Raw genomic sequence first — 24,925 nt, 5'->3', positions numbered from 1 at the left:
GAGAACAGGAGATGGATGGCCCCAAACACAGACGGACCGTAAACCAGACCAGAACAAAGCAGGTTACTGCACAACACAGACTGCCCCAAAAGCAGCAGCAATTTAAGAGAAGCTAAGTGCTTTGGAATGAACCAGTAGGTAGTCTGGAATCAGCTCTATCCTGAAACCTCACCTGAAACTGCACCAACCAGCTTCGAAATAGCTCTTTCTGCAGCAGAGATGTCACATACTGTTCCACTCATACATTTTCCTTTGCTCAGTCACATTTTATCATCATTGGCAGTGCAGAACAGCCCTCACTCCTAACGTTTTAGAAACAGATATGGCTGCCCAGAGCCTCCAGCTTCCCTTTTCCCTTCAGTGAGGAAAAGTGCAGTAGGCACAGCTGTGCCCTACAGGGGTGTGCTCAGAGAAAAGAAACTGGCACCAACCCAGCCTGCAATTCTGACATTTCAAAATTCAGAGACTGTAAAATTAGGGGAGTTTATTTGCTTAATGCTGAGCCATCATGCCCAGCACCCGCAGAGGTTGCACGTGCCTCTCTTCCCTCAGCAAAGATAGCTCAATAAGATGCGCAATGTCATCTCCAACAGTGGGCAAGAGCACTGTTGGAGCTTTGCACCTTGCAGGTGGGAGCTGTACCTGCACTGCAGCCCCTCTACACTGACAACACTTTGCTACCGTCCAGAAAATCCCTTTGCAAACATAGTATGGGACAAGAGAATTTCTGTGCCAGCAAACACGCCTCTTTCTTAGTGACACTAGCCAGCCCAACAAAGCACTCATTGCAGCAGAGCTGTACCCACTGCAGAGCTCTGTCACAAACCCACGTGGCCATAGGCAGAGCTTTTTTCAGACCCACAGCCACCAAGACTGCAAAACCTGTTGCCTAGGAACGCGTACTGTGGGCATGGGAGGCTCAAGGCACGCAGGCATCATCTCACCACATCAGCGGTTTTCAACCTATCATCTGCAAACTCCACCTAACAGTTCCACCAAAAGCAACTAAAAGAACCAGGTCTTTAGCTACGAGCAGCCTCCAGCTCCACTGATGACTTTGAGGGATTAAAAAAAAACACAATTAAACATCCATATCACTGCAATCTCTCCCAAAAATCTGTGAGGCCCAGCCAATGATCCCACCCCTATGAGGATGTCAACATTCACAGGAGAAAGTAAAGGGCTGCTGGTTACTCCAGTGGCCTGATACATTTCAGATGAGTATGAATTATATTTGTAGCAGCTAGAGCTGGGGCTGCGGTGTGCCTACATGCCACATCAGGCCAGCAGCAGCAAACATTTCCAGATCAGTTCAGAGAAAAGACCAAGAAGACAGAGTGAGCCAAAAAAGAGAGTGACACCAACTTCTACACAGTTCAAAGCTCTCTTCTACTCTTTCACATGAGCCATGGGAGCACTTACAGTTAATATCATCAGCAAACCTAAAAGTCTGATGTCATTAGCTACTAGCTAGCAGCAAGCAAAGTAAAGGATATGGAAGAAAGAGAATGGCTGCTGTCCACCAAGCCCAGCTCACTGGATGAGCAGCTTCTCAGAAATGCCTGGTGAGAAGTACTGCTACAGCAAAACAAGAACTACTCCGCATCGCCCAGCTGGGAAATGAGGCTGCATATTGTTCATGCTCTAAGGTGAGATTTTGGGAAGCACAAGGTAGAAAATGGGCAGTTCTGCAATCCACAACACCTTCCATCTCCTCAGCAGATCCAGCAAGGTAAGCAGAAAGCAAATACGCACCATCACGTATCAGCAAGAGCAAACCACTCCCTGGCAGATCCCATTCCAGCTCCTTGTGGGGAGGTGGTTCATTACTACACCACGGGCACATGCTTACATAAAAAGCAAATCTCACATCGCTGCCTTACTTCACAAAAGACACGAAGAAGCTGCCAGACATCAGCTTGTGCCTACAACCAACCTCGGCTGTATCTGAACCAGTGACCCAGAGGTGAAAGGCCAGTGCCCCATTACCAGTCTCCAGAAACATGTGATCCTCTCAAAACAGTAAGTTCCTGATAGGCATTTTCAAAAGGGCACAAGCAATTACAAGAGTGTCACAAATCACTTGACAACATGCCTGTTATACAACGCATTTTCAGCAAAAAGCAGCCTTTATATTGGAAAGAAAAGAAAAGAGCAGTAGATGGGTTGTCGATGGAAGAACATTAATTCTCCATCACATTTCACCCCTAATGGACTGAAGTACAAACGTAAGGATGGGCATCACCTACTTTAACTGCCATAATTTGCCCACTTGGTTTGTGGACCATTTTGTTGACAGAACCATAAGCGCCTCGTCCAATTTCTCCAAGGTCTTTCAAGTCCTCTGCTGTAAAATCCCAATGCTGTTCAGGGGAAATCTTCAATTTTCCTGATGATTCAATGCTGTGTGTTCTCAGTCTCTCTCTGTCAAAAATATTGGGAAGCAATTTTTCCACATTTTAAATAGTCTGTAAATGTCTCTTTTCATCACTTGATCAAACATTAGAAGAGGGGTTCACAAAGTCTACAGCAATAATCTGACTCCAGGAAGGATTCTGGTTGGGGTGGAGGGTACAGGGGTGAGGGAAGATGTTACATCAAAAATGACATACATTTGCTCACAGCTTCAATTAATGATAAGTTTCTCCAGCTGTGGCATAAAATTCAGCATGTCTCATATATTAGAGTCATTCTAATCACTCATTTACACAGTTCTTTCTGCTTCGCATAAAATACATCAGGCTTAAAGCAGGATCTGGTAACATGCAGAATCAAGAGTCTGAAGAGCACTCCCCATCCCCAGCTCCCCAAGCTTCTGCTGCTGTATACCATTATGCTCCAGTCTCACTTTTAATTGGGCTCCTATTCAACATGAGCAAGATCTTTCATTCGTACAAGGGGACTTCAGAGTGTTTGCTCTTAATGGAAAACTGCAATTAATTTTTAAAGCATTTTAGGCAATCGTTTAATTTATTAATAAAAACAAAAACAAACAAACAAACAAAAAAAACAAATGAAGAGTCAATAACTTGTATCTATAAAAAGCAATGCAAGCTGTTTGTGACACACAGAAAAAAAAGTGCCTTCAAGCACTTCTTCAAGCAGAATGCTGCCCCAGGTGTATAGGATGTGAGAGTTCAACAGTTGTTCTGAGATGCCTAAAATTACTCATTCAAATGTGGCAAAATTCCTACTGAATTAGTAGGAAATGCACAAGTATTTTCAACACTGTTCACCTTAAAATGCCATGCAAAATTTCAGGTTTTTATTAATTAACTAAATGAATCACATATCTTTGTTCACAACGTGCGTCAAAAATCTGAGCTTCCTACTTTAATGTAGCATTAAGAGCATTAAGGACAGTTTTCACTGCAGGGAACACTGACCCCACACAGATATTCGAGCCAACAGGTGTTTTTGGCCACCCGTGTAAATAAGGGAGGTTCTGTCAAACCCATCCCTTGCACTCTGATCACTTCTCTTGGGCATTTGATGAAGCAACCACACGCTCGCCCAGGCTGTGGCCGAACATGAAGCAGCTGACAAAATGCATAAAGCTTATCAAGTTTATCAGCCTGGGGAATAAGGACGTTACCTCCGACTCCACAGAGCATGTGTCACCAGCAGCTGTGAGCAGCGCCCAGCAGGAAGTGCTGGTGGCCCCATCCTGCCCTGGGTTTTATTTGGAACCCGGCTTTTGTGAGAGCAGTGAGGTCAGGCCCAAAGGTTGACCTGCCGGTGCAACCAAGGTTCAAACGGTTCATCTGCTGCACTCCAGCTTCCCTGCGACACAAGCTTAGCACTTTCCGGGCTTTGGAGCAGCTGCATTTCCTGAACCTTTGACCTGTTCAATGAACATTGCCACCAAACAGCCCCTCTTTCCACTCTAAGTGTCTCTCCTACTCATTCCCCTTCTCTAACTGGAGATTTTCAATCTGCCATTCCCTACGGAGTCCTTCAGCATTGCTGTCCTTCAGAATAACCCTGCAGCACACACTGAGGTGTGCAGCCCAGAGGGGACGAGCATAGCAGCACCCCTCCCTTAGCACTGCTATGCGTTTGATCCCTCAGAATAAAACACTGCACTGAGTGGCATTCTCTCTGAAATTTACTTACTGAAGAGCAAGGAATGAAAGTGAGGCAGTAAAGGAACAAGAAAAGAAAAGAAGAAAATATAGAAGAATAAAAAAAGGGAAGAAACAAGACCTCCAGCCCTGCCCGCTGTCTCGCAGACAGCCTACACTGCATCAGCCAGCTACCCCCTGACTTCTGCACTGCTCCTTGCTGTCAGAAGCACAGGAATGACTCTGGCTGCAGTGTAAGGATGCAGCAATTCCTGCTCACAGAGCTAAACGCTGCTGGGGCAGGATGGGGAACGAGGGGCTCCCAGGTGTGTGGAATGCGAGATGCGATTTCCCGAGCAAGCCCTCTCCATCTCATTTTGAAACAACACTGCCTATTTCAGTTCTCAGAAAGTTAAAGAAAAAAAAATATTGACGTGGTGCACCCTGGAAAAGCAGTTAAACCTCTCTCCAATCTGACCTCTCCCTGTTTTTCCACCTTGGAAACTTTGCCTGTCTTATCCAACGTCAGAAGAAAACTCAAATCTGGAGCCCGTATCTTCCCGTCACATAGGAGGCCCATCTCTCCCCAGCTGCAATGTGACAGCAGAGCTGTGCTGCTGTTGTGCAGCTGCGGGATGTCTGTCCCCAGCAGCAGGGAGGAAGGTGGGCACAAGGAAATACCCCTCAGGTCTATACTGAGTGTCCCTGCAGCTGTGTTCTGGTGAAGCTGCACAGTTTTGGGGAACCTCAGCATTTAAAATGAGACATACTGGCACTGTCCACGCACCAAATCTCATATGTATTGCTTGGCTTTATTTCCATTATGTCTTTATGAGGCCATCTGCAACCAGACTTTTTGCCTTTTTAAATTTCTCTTCTGAAAAATACCCAGGGAAATGACCAAATAACCAAACAACAAGCTTGACAGAGTGACAGACATTATAATATAGATTTTGCTCATTTAGATAATTTGTCAAATGTAAACAATGCAGTTTTCCTTTAAGCAACACAGCCTAACTTAAGAGTCAATAACTTATATGCAATGATTACCTTTAGCATCAAAAGATTATGGCTGTTTATAACAGAAAACTTTTGCTGTAAATAAAAAAAATAATAACTCAGTACTTCCACATAAACAGCTCAAAAATACAAATCTGGAAGTTGGACACTGCACTGATGTAAAACAGGAATTTTCTGGTGTAAAAGTGATTGAAGCAACAAGAATAAAAAAGTCACCAATGCAGTACTTATTACTGGATCTGCACTGCTGCAAGATACAGGCATACATAAACCCATAGGACTGACATGCTCCAAAAGTAATAAGAAAAAACCTGCCTAAATCCTGAGCTTGGAAACAGAGGAAATCAGACAGAGCAGTGCCTAGCAAAGGTGAGAAGTAATTAACAGGCAGTTCCTGCCTCTGCCTTCAGGCAGTGTGCTCAGTGCTCATTACTTTGCACAGCTGTGAACAGACACAGGACTCCTCCCATTGCCTAATTTCTGCACACTGCAATCTGAACCTTGCTGAGGCTGGGAGTGTTGGGCAGAGCTATGCAGATGTTCTTTAAACGATCAGGATGCTGGACTCAGGGTGCTTCCTTTTATTGTTCAAACCACGCATGGAAAAGCTAGAGAAGATGGCTAGATCCATGTAATTTCCACAGAGCCAAAAGTCGGATTTGTGCCTGCACCTGAGAGACTAGAGCTCCTGGTGGCTTTTCCAGAGCTTGAGCTTCAAACTTTGCCTTACGTCTGGAAGTCTGAAAAGAAAGATAAAAAGCAATCCTAGGCTCACAAGGTTGAGATTCCTGCACTTGATTGGCACCAATGTACGGGTCTCACTGCAGATGGTTACTATGCTTGTCACAGCAGTTATTCCAGGGATTAGGAACACCAAGCAAGACAACAACTCCTGCTAACAGTTGCCCTTTGTCAGAAATAAATCCGTTTGTGGGCCCAGCTTGGCAGCAGGCACGCAGACTGCTGGCGCCAGGCACCACAGCTGGGCCAAGGGCAGCATCACAAACTGGGGACGCGGCTCTGCACGCCATGGGCCAGATCCACGCAGGAAAGGTAGGGCCTGTGAGAGCCCCACACACCTCCCAGCAGAAGCACAGAGGTGCTGGGATGCTCTCACACAGGCTGTTAGTTCCCCAAGCCCTGCTATTTATTAGTATGTCACAGCAGGGGTGCCAGTTTTTTTGTTTGCTTGTTTTTTTAAAGCATGAAAAAGAAGGATTGTGGGGAGAAGCAGAGAAAGATTGGGTGATTTATTCGTTTTTAGTCAAATTTAAAAATTATCAGATATGAAGCAAGGCCAGAAAGATGCTACAGGTAGCCATATCTCCTCTGTAAGCTCTTCGCTTCACCTACCTAAAAGTTCTGTGGGATTCAGAGCAAACAAGCCAAAAAGTTGAGGGATTCAACATCACAGCTGAGATGAACAAAACAGATCTGCAGAGTCAGAGATCCTGACAAACCAGCTGTGCTTCAGAAGTCTGCCTAAGGAAGTACCTTTTTAAAACTTACACTTACTCATATTTCATGTTGGATATTAGAAAGAATTTCTTCTCAAAAAGAGCATTAATGCTTTAGAACTGGCTGCTCAGGGAAGCAGTGGTGTCACTGTCCCCAGAGTTGCTTAAGGGTATGTGTGGTACTTAGGGATGTGGTTTAGTGTGCAATAGTGGTGGCAGGTGGACCGTTGGACTAAATGATCTTTAGAGGTCTTTTCCAACCTTAAAGATTCTTTTGTGGCCATCAAGGTCAACTAGCTAAAAGCTTTCGTGCAGAGTGCAGAATTTCAATCATGCTACACACTGTTTTCAGTAAAAACGAGGCTTACGGCTTCAGATAAAACATCTCTGCTAAATCTTTCAAACAGCCCAGAGCTTGTGCACCTTCTGTCTAAGTATCTGTGCCATTCATAAAGCAGCTTTCAGACCCTACAGGCTAGAATTGATAAAACGGCAACCCTATTTTAAAGTTCTTTGGAGAAAGTCTCTAAATGAAATGTTTTAGGTTTTTTTCAGGAAGATTGCAAACACTGGAGCTCTAATTAATCTTCTGGACTTCCACAAGAAGAGATCTATCTTTGCAAGAAGCAAACTCATAGGCAATGGAGGTCCTTTCAAGAGGGGCAGAACAAACTGGTTCTAGTTTGACCCAAGTACGCTGTCCTGAAGCTTAGTCCATGCAATAACAGATTCTTAGATGTGAAGAAGAAAGAGAGAAAATGTATCAAAGGAGGGAAATGATTTAGTTTTGCATCTCTGACCTACCCAGTTTAAAGCCAAAAGCACACTTGCTCACTTTCATGAAGTAGAAGAATTCGCACTTAGTGTTGCTCTGTCTTTCTCTGCTCCTGCAAAACTTCAAGACAAAAGATACAAATAAAGTTGGAAGATTCCTCAGCCTCTTTCACAGCCACTGAGACTCAGCCCAACACATATTCACATCTGCTACAGCAGGGTTTGGCTGAGCCTTGTAGAACGTTAATATTTTCTATTAAGCTCCCTCAGTAAACTACTGAGACACAGCAGATTTTGATTCACCCTGCCCTTAACAGAGAGGAAATCTCTCAATTCATCGTGGTGAAACCTGCAGGGAATTTGAGCGAGCACATTAATCTCAACTCCACTCTGATTGGGATATCAGACTGCCACACATCTGCTAACAGCTCCACAGCCGGGTTCTTAAAGCCTACACTGGATTTGAGCATTTCAGAATACTAGAAAACCTGAGCTAAAAAGAACAACCCTTCACAGAATGCCGACTCTTATTCTGAAAATTGACATCTCCTGAGCCTGTCAGCTGCCCGTGAGAGAACAGGAAACACAGACACGAGCACATCAGTGAGAATCACAGGAATCCAAACACATTTCTTAAATGCTTTGTAAAACAATACTGAGATGTAATATCATTAACATTACATGAAAATCAGCCATGGAATGACACTATTTCTGAGACAATTTCCATTACTTTAATAGATGCCATTTTTGCAGGTATGGAAATATTTGACAATGGCTAACAGATAGTTAAGCTTACTGTAGCCTGCTGGAAAGTTTCTGGATGAGGTCCGCTTCTCTCCTTTTGAAACTGAACGGGACAATGTGATTACTACCCAGTGTTGCTTGTGTATCACTTCAGCCAGGAAAAGTTGTGAAAATGACAGGAAAACATGGTGCTGTTATCACAAGACACAATAACGTATAACAATACTCAACTAGTCAGACTACCTACAGAGTGGTTAGCACGTACAATTAGTTAACTATTGGCTTTTCTTCCAGATTTCTACACAATCTTCTCTCACTAGGAGCAATGAGATAGTGGAGGTATCTGGATGACTCAACCTGTATTTTAACACATTAAATTGTAAGCAGTCTGTTTTCTTAAAGCAATGTTGACTTCCAGTTGTTTTATCAATATGATTAAAAATATAAATAATTTCATTTGATTTACTACATGCTAGTGACACACTATGGCCTCAAGGCACATGAACCATCACTGCACTGTTTTTCTTGTCATCTCTAAAGCAGAACTCACTAAATAATGATAATTACAGTAATCTACTTTCCATCCTGGATCCACCAATCTAGGACTGGTGGTCACTCCCAAGTGGGCTCATCGTTCATCTTATCTCTGAATGAACAAGTTTGCATAACTTCAACAGCCGCATCCTTTCTTTTTAAAAGGTGCATAACTGACAGATCAACCCAAGGTTAATTACCACTCTTTGGTAGAATATTTGTCTAAGAACAAAAATCAGCTTATGGGACTTTGAGCCTCTTGACTTTCCAGCTTCTGGCATCTCACTGTCTGATATAAGGGCTGGTATCTAGAATGGTTCAAGTAGCTCACACAAGACAGGCTCCTGCTAAACATTCTGTGGAGGACACAGAGAACAAGCATTCAAGTTCCTGCACAAATGAGTGTGCAGCTATCTACAAATGGTCAGCAAATCATACTTCAGTTCTATCCAGCCCCTTGTTGGTAACAGCTGAGAGCACCAGACAATGAGCACTGTCATTTCAGCCACATGGAACCTTTTAGTTTCAATTACAATTTTTCAAACAATTTTTCCAATTTAAACTTCCAAGTGTTATAAAATCTCATCCTTAGTCTAGGAAAGCTAAAAGCCCTACTACTCCTTCTTCAAAAATTCTTTTCTATTGGGGATAGAAAGAGTTGGGTGGAAAACCATGCCTTAACCTGAAACTCATTGCAACTCTGAAACAGTGTGCCTACCAGAACTTCTTCTTCTTTTTTCCTGTGGCAGACAAGGACAGATGGGAGACAAAGGCTTACCTAACTGCAAGTCAAAGATTGCTTTTTCAGAGAGATGCATCTGATAAGTTCTGTGATCAAAAGAGAGCTCACAACAAGACAAAATAGAGCGAATGTATCTGCATTTTCAACTAAGACATAGGACTCCTACATGTCAGTGTAGGCAGTAGTAGTCAGTGTAGTCGGTCTGTCAAAGGTCCCCACTCTCTGCAGACTAACAGTAATGTGAGATTTCAAAATCTGGCCTCCTCCAAATCGGCTGTGGGACGAGGCATTATCCATTGATTCCCAGGAGCCACAAGGCTATTTTCTGTAAGCTCTCTATGGATGTTCTCATTGACTTTGGCCAATGGTCCCACAGAATCTGTCTTTCACTGGTATGAAAGAACCACCTAGAACATCAGAGAGACCAAATAAACACAAGTGGATTCTAGAGAAGTATCCCAGCTCCTCAGAGAAGACAATCCACTTCACACAAGATGTTTGAGACAATCTGTTATGAGCACTTGTGTCTGCAAAGACATCAGCTATACTGGGCAGTAAGGGACAACCACCATCCAGACTCTCTTTACAAAGAAGAGAACTAAGCTCAAAGACAGTCGAGGGCCACCACAATCGATGTCAGAAAGGCTTCCCGACGTTTCCCCACATGGAGAAGCTGTCCTAACCAGAGGCAAGAACATCCATCCAGGTAGTTCTTTTCAGAAGTCAGCTCCTCAAACAAATGGCAAAACCAGTCGAGGCCTACAGGCCGATCCCCTCTTCCATCACATCCATGATTCACAGTCAAGCTCTTTATACGAGTTCTACAAGGAGCTGCTCTCCTTGGGTGCACTCTGTTCGTTCCATCTGGACGTCCCTTGCGGTAATGTGCCGAAAGCCACTCATTTAATGCAAAAGATGAAAATATTAGCTGGTGATGATGAATTGTGAAGTTGAAGCAGTCTCCAAATCCGCAGACTCTACTCCCTTCATTCTCCATTTCTTAATGTTTCCATAAGACAGAAAGGATGACCAATTCCTTCGGTTTGAGCCCACACAGTCGAAAACTCAGTTCACCTCCCAGTAGCCAGTAAAAATGCAAGATACTTTACAACAAAGTAGAGATGGATGTCCAAAGAGACCAGGTACATTGGTCTTGCTCTGAAGAAATGCAACATAATCCTGAGTACATGGAATGACATCAAACAGTTTATTTCTACAGTTTGCAACAGCAACTGCTCAGTGGAGTTTCTTGCAAGGATATGCTTTGCAAGGTCCACATCTGGAAATGCAGGGGTCATGTCAAACTTTAAAACACAAATACGAATACCAACATTTTCTAGATAAAATCCCTTCTGCCGTTTGTCGCTGCCACACACACCAGAAAAAAAGAGCCTGCAACAGACCATCTTGCATTAAGCAGAGTCCAGCAGAGACAGGCGCTTAGGCTACATACATCATCAGTGTGATACAGCGGAGACCACTTGTACAAACGCATTAAACTTGTATCAACATGAGTGATGTCCTACTTCGCTACCTGGTAGTAATTATTGGAACAATGTATTTACCCAAAAAAAAAACAAAAAAAAAGTAGACACTGAACTGGCACAGAGCAGTGTATATAAACATATATTCAGACATTTTACATAATAAATTTGCACAGGTAGAGTGCGTTGGCTCCAGAAAGGTAACAAGGCAGTGATGTCCAACACTGCAAAACTGAGCACGCAGCAGTGTGCCTCAGAAGCAGAAACTCAGAAGCAGAAACTCAGAATTGAGCTGGACACCTATGTGCTTCTGCACTGAAGCAGAAGACACAGTCCTGCAGAATTGGGATGTGGAGAAATCTGTGGGCTGAACTTGTGCGCCAATCCCCAGGAAACAGTGCAAAGTAGGGTGCTTTGGAGGTTTCCTCTCACCTGAGCTTGTATCAAATCCTCAATACACATGGTGCTAAGATACATCATTTGGAATGATTGCATCAGAGCGTAAACTGTGCATATGAGCCCAGAGTGCTCCGCCACATTTTCTTCTCCAAACACCAGAGAATCTTTCAGACTAAGCTCATAGTTACTGTATATGCCCAAGGAGGGCAGCTGGGGATCTACGCTCTCTTATGCCTCAGGACTTTGTCCGTGTTCCAGGAGACTGATCTGTAAAATACACAGGATGGAACAACACTTGTCCATGTTGAACCATAGCTAAGAAATCTGATTCTAGAAGAAAAAGTTAAAAGATAAATATCACGAGGATACTACAATCTCTGACCTGTTAGATAAGTAAGAGTAACAGCATCTCCTGATCCCTGGCTAAATTTTAACTGAAACTGGCAACGTGTTTTCAACACATGCCTTACAAACATGGGAATTCAAATACGCTTAACTTCCCCTCAGACCTCAGGCAGTGCAGCTCAACAGGTCCTGGAGACACCTTGGGGCATGGAGCACAACACAAAGGTGCCATGGGAAATTCTGAACCAAAAAGCTTCCATTTTCTGTTTAGCCCTACAGAACAGATTTGGATACATGGGTGTGCAGAATGCTTTTAAAATCCCCACACACTAAGCTTTGACAAACGGTTTGCATTTAAACGTGCACTGCTGCCATTGCTAGGGGATGCAGCACCTACAAATAGAGAGGAAAGGAAAAAGAAAAATTTATTTCTACTATCACAGTAATATGAAGGGCACAGAAGAGCTGATACCACTTCTAAAACTACTTGTCCCACTTTCACTTTTCTTAAATAACCACCCCAGTTGTTACATCCTTGTGTGAAGTACCCAGCTACAGCAGAACCAGATGCGCTTCTCCTGATGTGTGAAGGGAGTTTAACTCTGCAGTCTCTGGGGTCTACTAAACACTGATGCCACAGCTGCTGCCCCAGCCAGACCCAGCACATTCTTTGAATGACTGGGATACAATCAGCATAAATAAATTCAACCAAAATTCTTAAAGCACACCGAACACTCAGTACTTTTGAACTGCTTTTGAATAAAAGAGCATTGTCCCTCTTGCCAAACACAGCAAGGGTACTGCCCTTCCAAATCCATAACGCTATGGAGAAAATTTCTAACCCTCCAATGGTTAGGACAACAAACATTTCTCAAACCATTTTCCTCGTCAGACCACACAAATTCATTACCAGAGAATCCACCTTATTCTCAGCTTTATAAGCCAAACTGACAAAACAAGAAACATGGCCACAGCCTGGCTCTTCTCTGGGCTCTGCAGAGTAACACGCACCTTCAGAGCTGGAGGTTGGTCCTGAGCACACTGCTTTGCCACGAGTGCACACAGAGTTGAGGCTGATGACTCCTAAAGAATCTCAAGAAAGGATCAGGTCACTCGGGGAGCCATGTTACTAGACAAGGAGTAGGCAGCACATCTCACTAGAAGGCATTCACTGGAAAGAAACCCACTGGATCCAAGGGAGACCATCACCCTGCTGTGCTCTTCTGTACAGCCTCTTCATGGACCAACACGGAGCCAGACTGATGCAGGGTTGATGGTGAACATAAAGTTCTTGAGTATGAGCACTTTTACCCCACTATTCTATGTGACAACTTTCCAACTTCCATCAAACCAAAATGTTTCAACTTCTTCCCACACAGCAAATTTAAGAAATAATATTAAATTCGATTAAAAAAAAAAAAAGGGGGGGGTGGGAATTAACTACTAGTCTTCAGAGAACCTCCTTACAGCCAAACTAGTGTCCTTGGTACAGGAAAACTGTAAAAAAAACATTCACAGGAAGCAGACAATGGCAGCTCTACTTCTGTCCCTCTTCCCACCATCCCTCACCCATGCTGCCAGTTAAAATACACTTAAGGAGACAGCAGGTGTGTTAGGTATCAGGCCTTGAAAATGCTGCAAATTCAGAGAAATTTCCTAAGTTTGCCTTAGATACCATGTCTCAGCTGCCAAGACCTGCAAGTGACCAGAGAAAGCCACATCCACATCCCCACCAGCAGCCCACACAGGTGCCTGTGGTGTAGAATCTCCAGCGCTCCCCACCTCCTGCTCCCCTGTGCTGCCAGCCACCAGGTCTTCTACACCCATCACCCAGAGTGTTGGGCACCTGCTGGCAGCCCCTGCCAAGTCTGGGGAAAAGTAACTGCACTGCCACTCTCACAGCCTCCTGACCTCTCCATATCTTATCCATGCCAAAGAAAAGGTGGATGACTACATGAACACCAGAAACAGCATCACTTTTACTCTGCACAGCACACAGAGAACACCCAAGCTACAAGGTGAAAACCCTGAATTGGAAGCTTTGGCTACAGCCACACACACACAGAATCCAGGACCACAGCTTGTAATTAGACCAGCAACAAGACAAGCAATACGAAGTTACGCCCTGAATCACCATACGATATCAGGAGATCTATGTTGAGCTCACTACTCTGTCACACACTTCTGATGCAGCATTTACCTCTCCCAAATCACATTATGCCCCAGCTTCCCATCTGCAAAACAGAATTTTGTGCAACCATTTAGGTTTGCAAAGCCAAATTGATGAACACATGCAAAGCACTCAGAAGCTACGGTAACAGGAGTCAGATAAGGCTGTATTTGATTTAGCTACCTAAATGCCAGTGATTAGTTTCTATAAGTTCTAAGCAGCCTACATCACAACAGCATAGCAGGAAGCACCTTTGAAAGTCAACATGAATTAGCTTAATGGAGACGTACAAGGCCCAATTTTAGAAGCAGGGTGAGGCCTGAGATACCAAAACTCTTGCAGAAAGAAGAAAATAGTCCTACCAGGACACCAGGATACGGTGTCCTGCCTACAGGATACGGAAAATACTAGAGAGATTTATTTTAAGAAACAGCAGACATTGATAAGCTTCTCTGCAGAGCAGAATTAGCACATCAAATTTCAAGGCCAGGCTGGATGTGGCTCTGGGCAGCCCGGTCTGCTGGTTGGCAACCTGCACATAGCAGGGGGTTGAAACTGGATGAGCACTGAATTCCTTTTCAACCCAGGCTGTTCCACGATTCTATGACGATTCTATGATCAGAGTAATACAAAAACATAAAATGTGAGAAAAAGAGAGATCTTAAGGTAGTGTGTATGTTCAGACAGAACTTCACACTAACACTGGTTGCACCTTCTCCGAAGAGGTGATCTTCCTAAGGTTTGTGACGACGAACACAGGTGTTTTACAGATCTTATCACCTCTTTGTCACAAGGCCAGAGATATCAAATTTGTAAACTTCTGGAAGAAGCAGGACTGTTAAACATAGGAAAGTTAAGCAATTTGTAAAAAAAAAAAACAAAACTCACAGGGGAAATAGAAGATATACAAGAGCCACTGCTGTAGCACTGAAATCACAGGGCAGTCTGCAATGTAAGTGAAAATCTGTTTGCTGCAGACTCACTCAAACATTTGTAAGTATTCGCAGGATCTCTGAAGGTTTCCATCTTACCTGTGCTTACTTGAAAATACATGCAAGCTTCCCACTCAATATATATCTGGACAGTGCAACTTCCAGGAAGTGTTGCAAAACTGTCACTGAAGGAAAAAAAATAAAAAAATAAAAATAAAAAAATAAAAAAATAAAAATAAAAAAATAAAAAAACAAAAGAACCCACAACCCACTAACTTATATTCTTAATTGGTATCTTTTACAATGAAACCTTTGCTGAGGCTTCCAGGCATCCCACCCTGCAATGAGAAAGTGCAGAAAGGCATCGGAAATGAGTAGTAATAAAGATGTGAAAAAACTGCGAGGTAAGTGGGGAGCAGGCACAACTATTTACAAGAAATTTCACACAAGTAATTGGGAACATGCCAACACAGGATATTCCACTTTGCTTTTTAATATTTTCTGGACAAGTAGCAGGAGCTCTCAGAGCTCTCCTAAGGAACTCAGCCATTTGCAGACTGTGCACCTACAGAGACTGAAACCACAAATCAGAATGGTTTGGAAAAACATAAGAGAAGACTGAAAGAGAAGAAGAGACACTTGAGACAGACTTTACGACTGCCAAAAAAATCCTTTCCACGAGTCCCTAAACTATACAGAAATAAAGGAAGCAGCAGAGTCTGAACTGCAACTGGACCTCATTTTGCTTTTGAAGCACCCAGCTTCAAAGTTCTAAACCAAACATCTGCCTACACCCTCCTAGGGCATCTATTTGGAAAACGTGTGACTCTGCAGAACACAAGGAGAAGAAGGTTCACAGGGCTGCTCTGGAAGTTTAAGCCATGACATATCCATGAAGACACCCATGTGCCACAGTAAGGCCATGGAGTCCAACAGACCACAGACCTACAGTTCACAAACTGAGTTTCTGTGAGCATTAAGAAAAGAGTATTTCATTTTGACATCTTTCCAGATAAGGCTGCAATGCTCTGTGTTAAAGTTCTAAAGAAAGGAGCTCAGAAACTCAGCAAGCTTCCCAGACAGCGGTCAGGATGCTCAACAACATGCTGCAAACCAGATGCCAACAAATTTTGTTGGTGTATGCTCATTTGCTAACAGGTAACCTGCAGTCTGAAATCCAGATCAAGTGCACCAAATGAGTACAATGCTTTCCAGAAAGCTGATAAATCAACAACAGCCAAATGAACAATGGGGTTCAGCAGACACCAGCGAGAGCCAGCCCAGCAGATGCAGTGCCAGCAGACACAGCTCTGGGTGCACCACACTGACCTTGCCTCAGTGTGACTTGAGTCTCCTTTCAGCAAGGGCCACCGGTCACAGATAGCTCTGCAGACCTTACATCTTGCTAATTATTTCAGCTCATTTTGCTTGTGACCTAAAACCTACTTAGACACAGAACAGATGAGGTAAAAGGTGAGATGCTTTTCAGACTCCATACACTTTCCTGACTTGGGGCCTCAACTGTCAGTACATCCCTCCAAGTATGAATTTTACTTTTCAAGGACAGTTTAACTGGAGAATTAAATTGAACGGCCATCACTGTGCTTCAAGTAACATTCAAAATACTACTAGCTTTTATTTTTACATCAGTAATTCTAAAAGGCTTTATTTTTCAAATTAATCTACATAATTTGGGCTCCACTCCTTCTTTACTCTGGGTAGGTCATACACAATGCTATGCATACAATGTGCCAGACATCCTGCAGACAGGCTGGGTAGAACAAGATCTCCTGTACTCACAAAGTAGATTTGTGCTAACAGCCACAGCTGGACTACACAGGATGCACATTCTCTACGGCTTCACGCTCCATTAGTCACATGTGCTCACTGACCTTGAGTTCATCTTCCTTCCAAACCCTCTGCCTTGGTCCTGCTGTGAATGCTTCATTCTGGAGCTCACCAATCTCCATAGGAAAGCCACCCGCAGGGCAACTCAGCTGTAGTAAGACTCAGCGTCACCAGGAAGGGATGTTTCAGGGAGATGAATTCCAGCCATTCCAGCAACTAGAAAGGCACCTCTGATTTCTAACCTCATACGAATCCACCACAAAGGTGACCTGACGCTTCAGGGCACTCCAGACAGAGCGGGTGGTGGGAGAGGGAAAGACAGGAGGTGTCCCTGGGTGCCATGGGCTACATAAAGACAGAGCAGCAAGAGCACAGCTACTAGTGCTCAGCATCTCCTGGCTCCAAGGCCATAACAGAGATGCCACAGCAAAGCTTAGAGGCTCCTAGGCCATTCCAGCTCCCATCCCTGCCTTCCCACTTGCCCTGTGCCCGGGCTTTCCTTGGTGCTGCTCTAAGTCCTGCCCTGGCTCCATGTCAGCCCATGGCAGCACTCCGATTTACCATACCTCAGCACACAACCCCCACAGATGGGGGTTGACAGCCCCAACCTGAGAATCAGACTGTAAGACATGGCCTAAAAACGCCGCAGGCATGAAAGAAAAGACAAGGTAGGGGCTGGATCCACTTAGGAACCCATCCCAATTTTCTCTGCTCTGTAGGAGTTATGTCACCTAGAATCTCCCTCACTGGAAGCATCATTCCAGGGCACAAACTGTGCATGAGAAAAAAGCTCTATTTATGAGAAGAGAGAAGCACTGGGAGCACCCTCCTAGCAGAGGGACAGAGAGCCTTCGCCGGGTTATAGAGGGTGCTCTGTGCCCTGACATACAAAGCAACTGGGAAGCACTGGTCACAGCTTAATAACACAGTGTCTTGCAATTGGAATTTCATGTGTGATTCCATGAAATTTCATACCCTTTGAAATTGTTCCTCCAGTAACATCAGGTGACTAGTAGCAGGGTATTGAGTCTGATAGCACGATCACTCACCAAGGAAATCTTACTGTGGGAATCCAACCAAGCACTGGGGTTTAGCTCCCCTCAAGCCAGCATCTCCCTTGCCCACATGAGCTAAGTTCTACCCTTGGTTTAGTGTTGGATAGTTTCTTACATTACTTCTCAAACCAAGCAGGAAGCCCTACAGAGAAGTCCAAAGTTGCACCTTTACAGAGTATGCAATGGCCATGCACATTTTACCAGGGTATAAAGCCTTGGCACCATCAAGCACCCAGACTGTAACTGATACCCTGGCACAACATCTTCTCTCTTCAGCAATGGTTTCTTTGCTTGAGAGTTGCAATTTACACCACGCCTCCCTCCTAACACACCACATGAGTATGAAGCACCCCACTACCGCACTCTTACCTGAATAACCATCAATCCAGGCTGACAGCTCTCTGATCAAGTAATCAAGTAAAACACAGCTAACAGGTAATTTTTATCTCATGGCACTTGCAGGTCACTGCTGATCGCATCCTCTCACTCACCACAGTTTGCTGCCAAAGCTCAGAAAGCAAAGGAAACAGAGGCATTTGCTGGCAGGAACCTCTGCCCTCCTGGAGAGAAGGCACCACACTACAGCTTCCAGATTGGTGGATCCAAGCCACAGAAACTCAAATTTCATGTAAGAAATTGACTTCGCTGTATCTTCAGATCCACCCATCTGGATCAACAAAGCCTGCACAGGGAAACTCACAGCAGCCAGCACTCATCTCAGCAAATCAGACTTGGCACCAGTGAGCCCGAGTCCATTCAGTTCCATCACATCTTGAAGGGAGAATGCAGATGGGCCCAGAGGGCTGGAATATCCACTTCAGAACTAAAGTCTATAAACTTTTCCAGGCAACAGAGGAAAAAAATCAGTCTCTCTGGGGAAGCGTGGAAGGAGACAGACACATTACTGAGATGCACCAACTGTGAGAGAAACACCTGCATCACTGTGAGATGCGTGTAACCAGAAGATCTGAACGTTGCCTATGAGAACAGCATCTGCTACGGACAACACGTCAGGATAAACTAGCTCTATCCATGCTTGTTCAGCTTCAATGCAGATAAAGTAATTCAACCAACAGCATTCATCTCCTTCAAGCAGAACCACTACTACAGCCTGTAGCATCCCAAGAAAATTTTAATTCAGGTGCACCTTCATTACTCTTGGCACTTCCACAGCTATCATTTCAAACCCCAAACTTTCCAACTCCTTTAAAGCAGATACACGGTTCACCAGTTCAGGATACAAGCCCCACCAATGACTGCAGCTCACATGGAGACGGAGCAGTAACATCTTAATGGACAACAATGACAGTCACTTGCACAAATGTAATACTAAAGATGTCACCGGTCAACAGGGAGAGCTCTTCTGTGATAAATAAGAACCATGGTGACTTCAAGTGAATCCAAGACAGAGATCCATGGAGATAAATACAGGCAAGTCAAAGCCCTGCAGATGGCTGATGTTGGAAGCTCACTAGCTCAGACTAAGCCTCCTGTTCCTCAGAGAGGAAAGAAGGTGGGGTTCTACAAAAAACTGTTACGAGCATTTGATGATATTGAGGGAGACACACAAAAAGTGAATATATAAACGCTAGCTTTACAACCAGAGAGAATACTCTATTTCAGAGAAGAAAACAGAGAAAGAGAGAGAAGGACTTGCTAGAAACATCACTTGGAATAGTAAGAGGAATCTTCTAAAATACTCCATAAAATTTCTAGGTGCTGTAAGTACCAGCAATAGCTCATCAGAAACATGTTCCTAACTCAGGTAAAACTTGCTTGAAGATCTCCAGCATAAAAGAAGCTACCAGAAACAGGAACAGACCACAGAGGATATATCCTGGGAAGGCAGAAGGCACCAAGCTGAAGGAAAGAGGCAGCAACATGCACAGCAAAGCAGAAGCATGCTATAACCAAGGACAATCTGAAGAGTCCAGCAGAGGGGGAAGCTTCAGGTGCAGTTTTTGAGACTTGCCACTGACTGAACTCTTGGGACCTGGTAGGGAACTTGAAGAGAAAAATCTCAGGACATCTTTGCAAGCTATCTGCATTCTGCCACACAAACAGGCTGCGAGGGTGTCACCCATCAATCTAGATTGGTGGATCTGAGGATATAAAACTAATACTTTCTGTGACAAGGTGTAACTATTATTTACTAGTGTCAGGAACAGCTCTGTGCCACACTTACATTCAAATTTTATACAGGGATATGCTGAAGCTAGAAAGCTAGAAAATTCAGGGAGGGCTAATCAACATATAACTCCTTTGAACCTCCATATTGGTAAAAATACATTCCTCAAACTAATTCATTTTAGTGCTAAAGAATCTAGCACAGCTGTGTATTTCACAAGTAACACAGAAACATGAACATCTCTCTAATGAAAAATAACAAGTAGTGAATGAAGAGACAGGAAAATGACAGTGAACAGGTCTTGCATTATCAGCTACGATTCATCTGAAGTTAATCAACTCTGGATGGCAGTAGCTCCGCATAAGAGGAAGATCCCAAATTCAACAATTTCAATTCTGAAAAAAAAAAAAAACAACAAAACAACAAACAAACAAGAAAACTCCACCTCTTTTACACTGAATCAAATGGACAGATTTGAACAACCTAGAAAAAGAAGTATTCAGCCTGCATATAAAATAAAACTGCTTACTGGCTAAATCATTTCAAAGATGTTTCACTAGTTGTGCCTTTGGCTTTATACTCACATGTGTGGATTTTGGAAAGGAACTCCTGAAGTGTTTAGAGTAAATCTTGCCGTAGACTTGAAAGGTGGATTTGCAAAATTTAACTTCAGCGCTTTGCGTTTACCTGGGAGACAACGAACATAAAGTAAACTTTTTGTCAGAAACAAAACAGCATTTTGTAAGAGCATCAGGAAATCAGCAGAAACAATATAACACTTTGTAAGAAAAGGAAAACACATTTCGCATTTACATAAGCAAATCATAACTTGTGTTAAGGACACAGGAATCAAGAAAGCGAATCAATTCTCACCCCAAGGTCTTCCCTGTCCTGTTCCACATCAGTCACTAAGCAGAGGTGTCCCAAGGATGTTCCGTGGCAACTGGAGGACCAGCATCAGCAGCCAGAACTACCAACAGCCACGGGGCACCTCCACATTGGGGCTGAGCTCCCTCCACACACAGTCCTCATTTAAACACATTTCACACTGAGCTCAACTCCAGCCTGGTGGCAAAGGGGACTTGCTCTACTTGGTACATCTACCAGAGCCAGGATGGACAGCAAAGGTAAAGGGGAAGCACTGGATGTATTATATGAAACCCCAACTGCAGAATCACTGACATTCCTCAGCCTCACAGCAAATTAAGCATAATCGGGCTTAAGCGAGGATGGAGGAGATACGCTGTGCTCCTACTGCCAGGCAGGTCACCGAGCAGAAAGCAAAGCTCAGCCCGACAGAGCAATGACCAGGTGGGAGAAAGCTTTGTTCTGCAGCCAGCTGAGACACTGTGCGGAAAGACACAGAAATAGGAAGGTGAAAGAGGGGGAAGAGCTGCTGGGCACCGCTCCAGCCACCAGATATGTATTTCTTAAGCACCATCAGAATCAGAGCCTACAGAAGTAAGACACCCCTTCCCAGCCCTCCTACTGGGCTGCAAAAGATCCCACCTTGTTTCCATGTGGGTTCAGGAAACCCAGACATCACACGGCCCCGCACCAACACAGTACAGCCAAGGTCTCCTCTGCCCACAGCCTCCCAGGACTCCAAGCACAACCTCCCAGAGGTACTCACCTCCTGGGCAGGGGTCCAAAACTCAGCCCTACCTGTAGGTCGGGCACTGCAACCAACCACCTTGTGAGGCGCCAGCTTTCAGCAATGAACCCAATACCCAGAGTCCTCCAGCACCTTTCTGCCTGTGCCCTGAGGTGGGGATCATATTCCTAAACATACCATGGGTCTGCTGGGAAAAGCAGAGAACGCTGTGGACCACAAGAGCATAAACACCACTGAGCATAAACACCACTGCACTCTGCACTGCTTCTCTACCTTGCACAAAGGGATATGTGCTTTAAGTGACTTCAGGACAATGGGAAGAGAAAAAACTAGTTACAAGTCAAAGCCATGGAATATTACCTGCCACCCCAGACAAGTCCACAGCATATGGAGCTCCACAGTGCTCCTCTGACCTTCCCTGTTTGGTATCTTCATTTTGGGATGATCTCCTATGTCCTCTATATTACCTTTTATTTTTCAACCACTGATGCATACTTCTAGCTTCACTCCTGCTGCAATACAGTGTAGGAAGGCAATGCAACAATACAGTAAACTGTTTGGAAATATCTGCATTTTCTAATCATCACCTGATTTGTTACACACAAGAGATTTGCAGGAAATGCAATAGCACAAAATCAATTATTCAAAGCTTTGCATTCCACCATCTAAAATGAAAAAACACCTCATTCTTAGCTAACAATTCACCTGCAGTTTTCCACAAGGCCCCAGCTGGTAATACAGGATCTTACATCACTCTTGACGGGAGAGAAGAGGGTCAGTGAGTTTGCCCAGTCTAGGGACCCAGTATGAGGCACAGCAGGCTGTGGTGAAGACAGCAGCACTGCAGAGCTCAGTGCTCCCAAGCTGCCTTTCTTGGGCATGTTACCTGAATGAGATTACACAGTATGGTCTGGGATGCAGAACTGCATGGAAACAAGCAATAAGATTCTTGTTTATAAAAACTATGAACGCATTGCAAGAGGGTGATTGATGAACAGCTTTGCCCATCCCAAAAGTAATCCTGTTCATCAGAATACAGAGAAATGCCACTGCTGGTGCTGACAGCTGATCTGCTTTGGCGTAGTTCTGTTCTCAGACTGGGTCTGGTGATTTAGAGCTTTCATCATTCTTCTGGTTTTGTTTTATTCACATGCTTGAAGCACTATCCTTCTCTCCCGGGGCAACAGTACAGGAGTGCCATACGATTTTCCATTTGGAACCACAACATCTACATGATGTGAGCATTTGTCCTTGAAGCAGCCCAACGCTGAAAGCTACACAATTAGCTACAGGCTGATTTCCTCTTCTGAAGACCTGTTCCTACTCTTTACTACCTGCAACACTTTATGCACTAAATTTCCTTGCACTGAGTGTACTTTCGTTTTTAAATCAGTTAAAAATCAATCTATGGATTTCTATGTCATTAAGTTTCTAAGAATAGTTTCAACAATATCAATTTGACACCTGAAGCTGGATTTTCTGCAAATCCAATAAACGTAGAAGCATGACCCACCTCAGGAAGGCAAACAGGATGGTTTGCTTTTTCCTCAAGTTATTAGCAAGGAAAAGGACTAGGGGAGACACGGTCTTGTTGAGAAATGCTGAGAATTTCCATTCACATACTATAAACAAAATAGTTTATAGTTTATAAAACAACACAGCACGTTCTCCTCCTCAATAGCCTTTCAAATTCAAGCACCTTTAGCTTCCCAGTCTGGATTGCGAGTTTCATTCCAAAGATCTGAAAGCTCCATGCTCTCACTGCTTGCAAAGACTTCACGCAAAACAAATGGAGGCGAAAGAGCTTCTTTAGATACATGAGTTCTGCTGGTGATTTTAGCACAGACGGATTAAATTCAGACCACCCTATTCTTCCCTCTAAACTAACGAGGCCAAGGACTGATGTTGCTTCCGAAATGAGCCTAATGCCACTGTCACTATCAAGGCTGCACGCACAACACTGTCCTAAAACATGCTGTAGAAAGATCCATTTCATGTAAATTAACCATCCTCTAAAGGTTTTGCTAACAATAAGTAATTCTGACCATTGAATGCTCTAACATCTGCACCTCAGGAAATTGTGAATGCACCAGAGAAGCAATATTCAGAAAGAAACCAACAAACAGAAAGCAACACCCCTCATTTGGGAACATACTGCTCCTTCATAAACCTCAAAAACAGACCTGAAACTATGACAGTTTTTCAGCTAAGGTCTAACCAATTTTGACAGATTTGTTAAGCTAAGTGTTAATGGTCATAACGATGTTATTGTTTGAATGCAAGATAGCCTTGGCTTTCTTGAAGTGGTAAAAAAGCTTATGTTTTGAGGGCATCTAACCAGCATGGTAACTATCCTAGGCTGTACTTATCTCAGAAGCCCAAACAGGCTTTTAACTGAAGTCAATTTACTATCCATAACATGATAGTAATACTTATTCCAAGTCACAACTACCATTAAATAACAGTGTTCTTCTCTAAAAAGGATTTGAAAACACGACACTGCTTTAGTATCAGGCTGCTACACGGCATGAAAGTAACAGAGATGCTTTCTCTGTGTCCTGCAATTCAGCAGCCGCACATCCCTCGGCATTTCACTGACTGAGGGCCAAAAAGGACCATGTGGAAGAAAAGCAGCTGGGAAGCCTTGCCAGGCACACACCGGAAGCCACCTGCACAACGGCAACAGCAGAACAACCCAGGCTCGAAATGCACACTTGTTTCCTGCTGCATGAGTAAGTGGATGCTGGGTTAAGTACGTAATTATTTATGTGCTGCTATCCATCACCAGGATTAATCCAGGCACTTGGCTCTGCAATTAGGTTCTCATCACTCATTTTGAGGCTACTTTACCACAACCACAGCCAACCTGTCTTTGTACAAGAGGAAACAGCCATCTCCTAGATAACATGCAGTACGAGGTATTCCCCCTGTTACATTCTGTATTATTATTTTTACTTCACCACAGACATCTACAACTTCCCCAAGGCTCTAAGTCACCTCCTGTTGGACAAAACAACCACTTTTCTCCTGGAATTTCCTTACCCCAACTCCTGCATGCTACATCTATATAACAGATACTCACAATATCACAATATTCATGTTACACTTAAGAAAATGTTTTTCAACTTTTCAAAACAACAGCAGATAAACGGATTTTCTTCTGGGTTTCTGTCTTGCAGGGCCACAAACCGACTCCTATGGAAGTGCTTTCCACTTGACCCAAATCTGCCCCGTGCACCACCTGACACGGTGTGAACATGACTGTCACGGTGCAAATGTGACTCTTCTCTCTGGGTTCCAAAGCCTCTCTGCTGTTTGCGGAGCAGCAATATGCCAGGAAGCCACGTTACACTTTATTTCCTTAGTCTAGTATTGCAAGAAAATGGAAATAAACAAAAAATGAGTTGTGGCAGAAAACAGCAGGCAGATAATTGGGGAAACTGCAATAGCTTTGTAGCCTTCTTACCCTTGCTTGATTAAGCCAAAACACATCAACAAAGCATGAAAATAGGACAAGAGGCCAGGCAGGTGGGTGACCTGCTTCAGTCTGAGAAAGAAGCTGAATGCTTGAGGACACCTTTCTAAAGAAAGAAAGCTGCAAAATACCAGGTCTG

The 24,925-nt window shown here is 43.9% G+C and overlaps 1 protein-coding gene across 7 annotated transcripts in view; it reads right to left on the bottom strand.

The window, feature by feature from the left end:
• MAP2K4 (mitogen-activated protein kinase kinase 4) overlaps positions 1 to 24,925 on the bottom strand; it is an 84,503-nt gene that overhangs the window by 35,969 nt on the left and 23,609 nt on the right. For 4 of the 7 annotated variants that reach the window (XM_052688181.1, XM_052688183.1, XM_052688182.1 and 1 more), the window contains 3 exons: positions 20,281 to 20,383; positions 8,112 to 8,207; positions 2,250 to 2,424 (listed from right to left, as the gene is read on the bottom strand). In XM_052688181.1, coding sequence (XP_052544141.1) covers positions 2,250 to 2,424; positions 8,112 to 8,207; positions 20,281 to 20,383 — 374 coding nt within the window. Of the gene's footprint in view, positions 1 to 2,249; positions 2,425 to 8,111; positions 8,208 to 20,280; positions 20,553 to 24,925 lie in introns of those variants that run through there. The other 3 variants (XM_052688186.1, XM_052688188.1, XM_052688185.1) reach the window with 2 other exon arrangements.

The sequence above is a fragment of the Tympanuchus pallidicinctus genome, unplaced genomic scaffold, assembly GCF_026119805.1.
Source record: "Tympanuchus pallidicinctus isolate F22 unplaced genomic scaffold, pur_lepc_1.0 scaffold23, whole genome shotgun sequence".
Lineage (NCBI taxonomy): Eukaryota > Metazoa > Chordata > Aves > Galliformes > Phasianidae > Tympanuchus > Tympanuchus pallidicinctus.
This window is presented reverse-complemented; position numbering and strand designations above follow the sequence as displayed.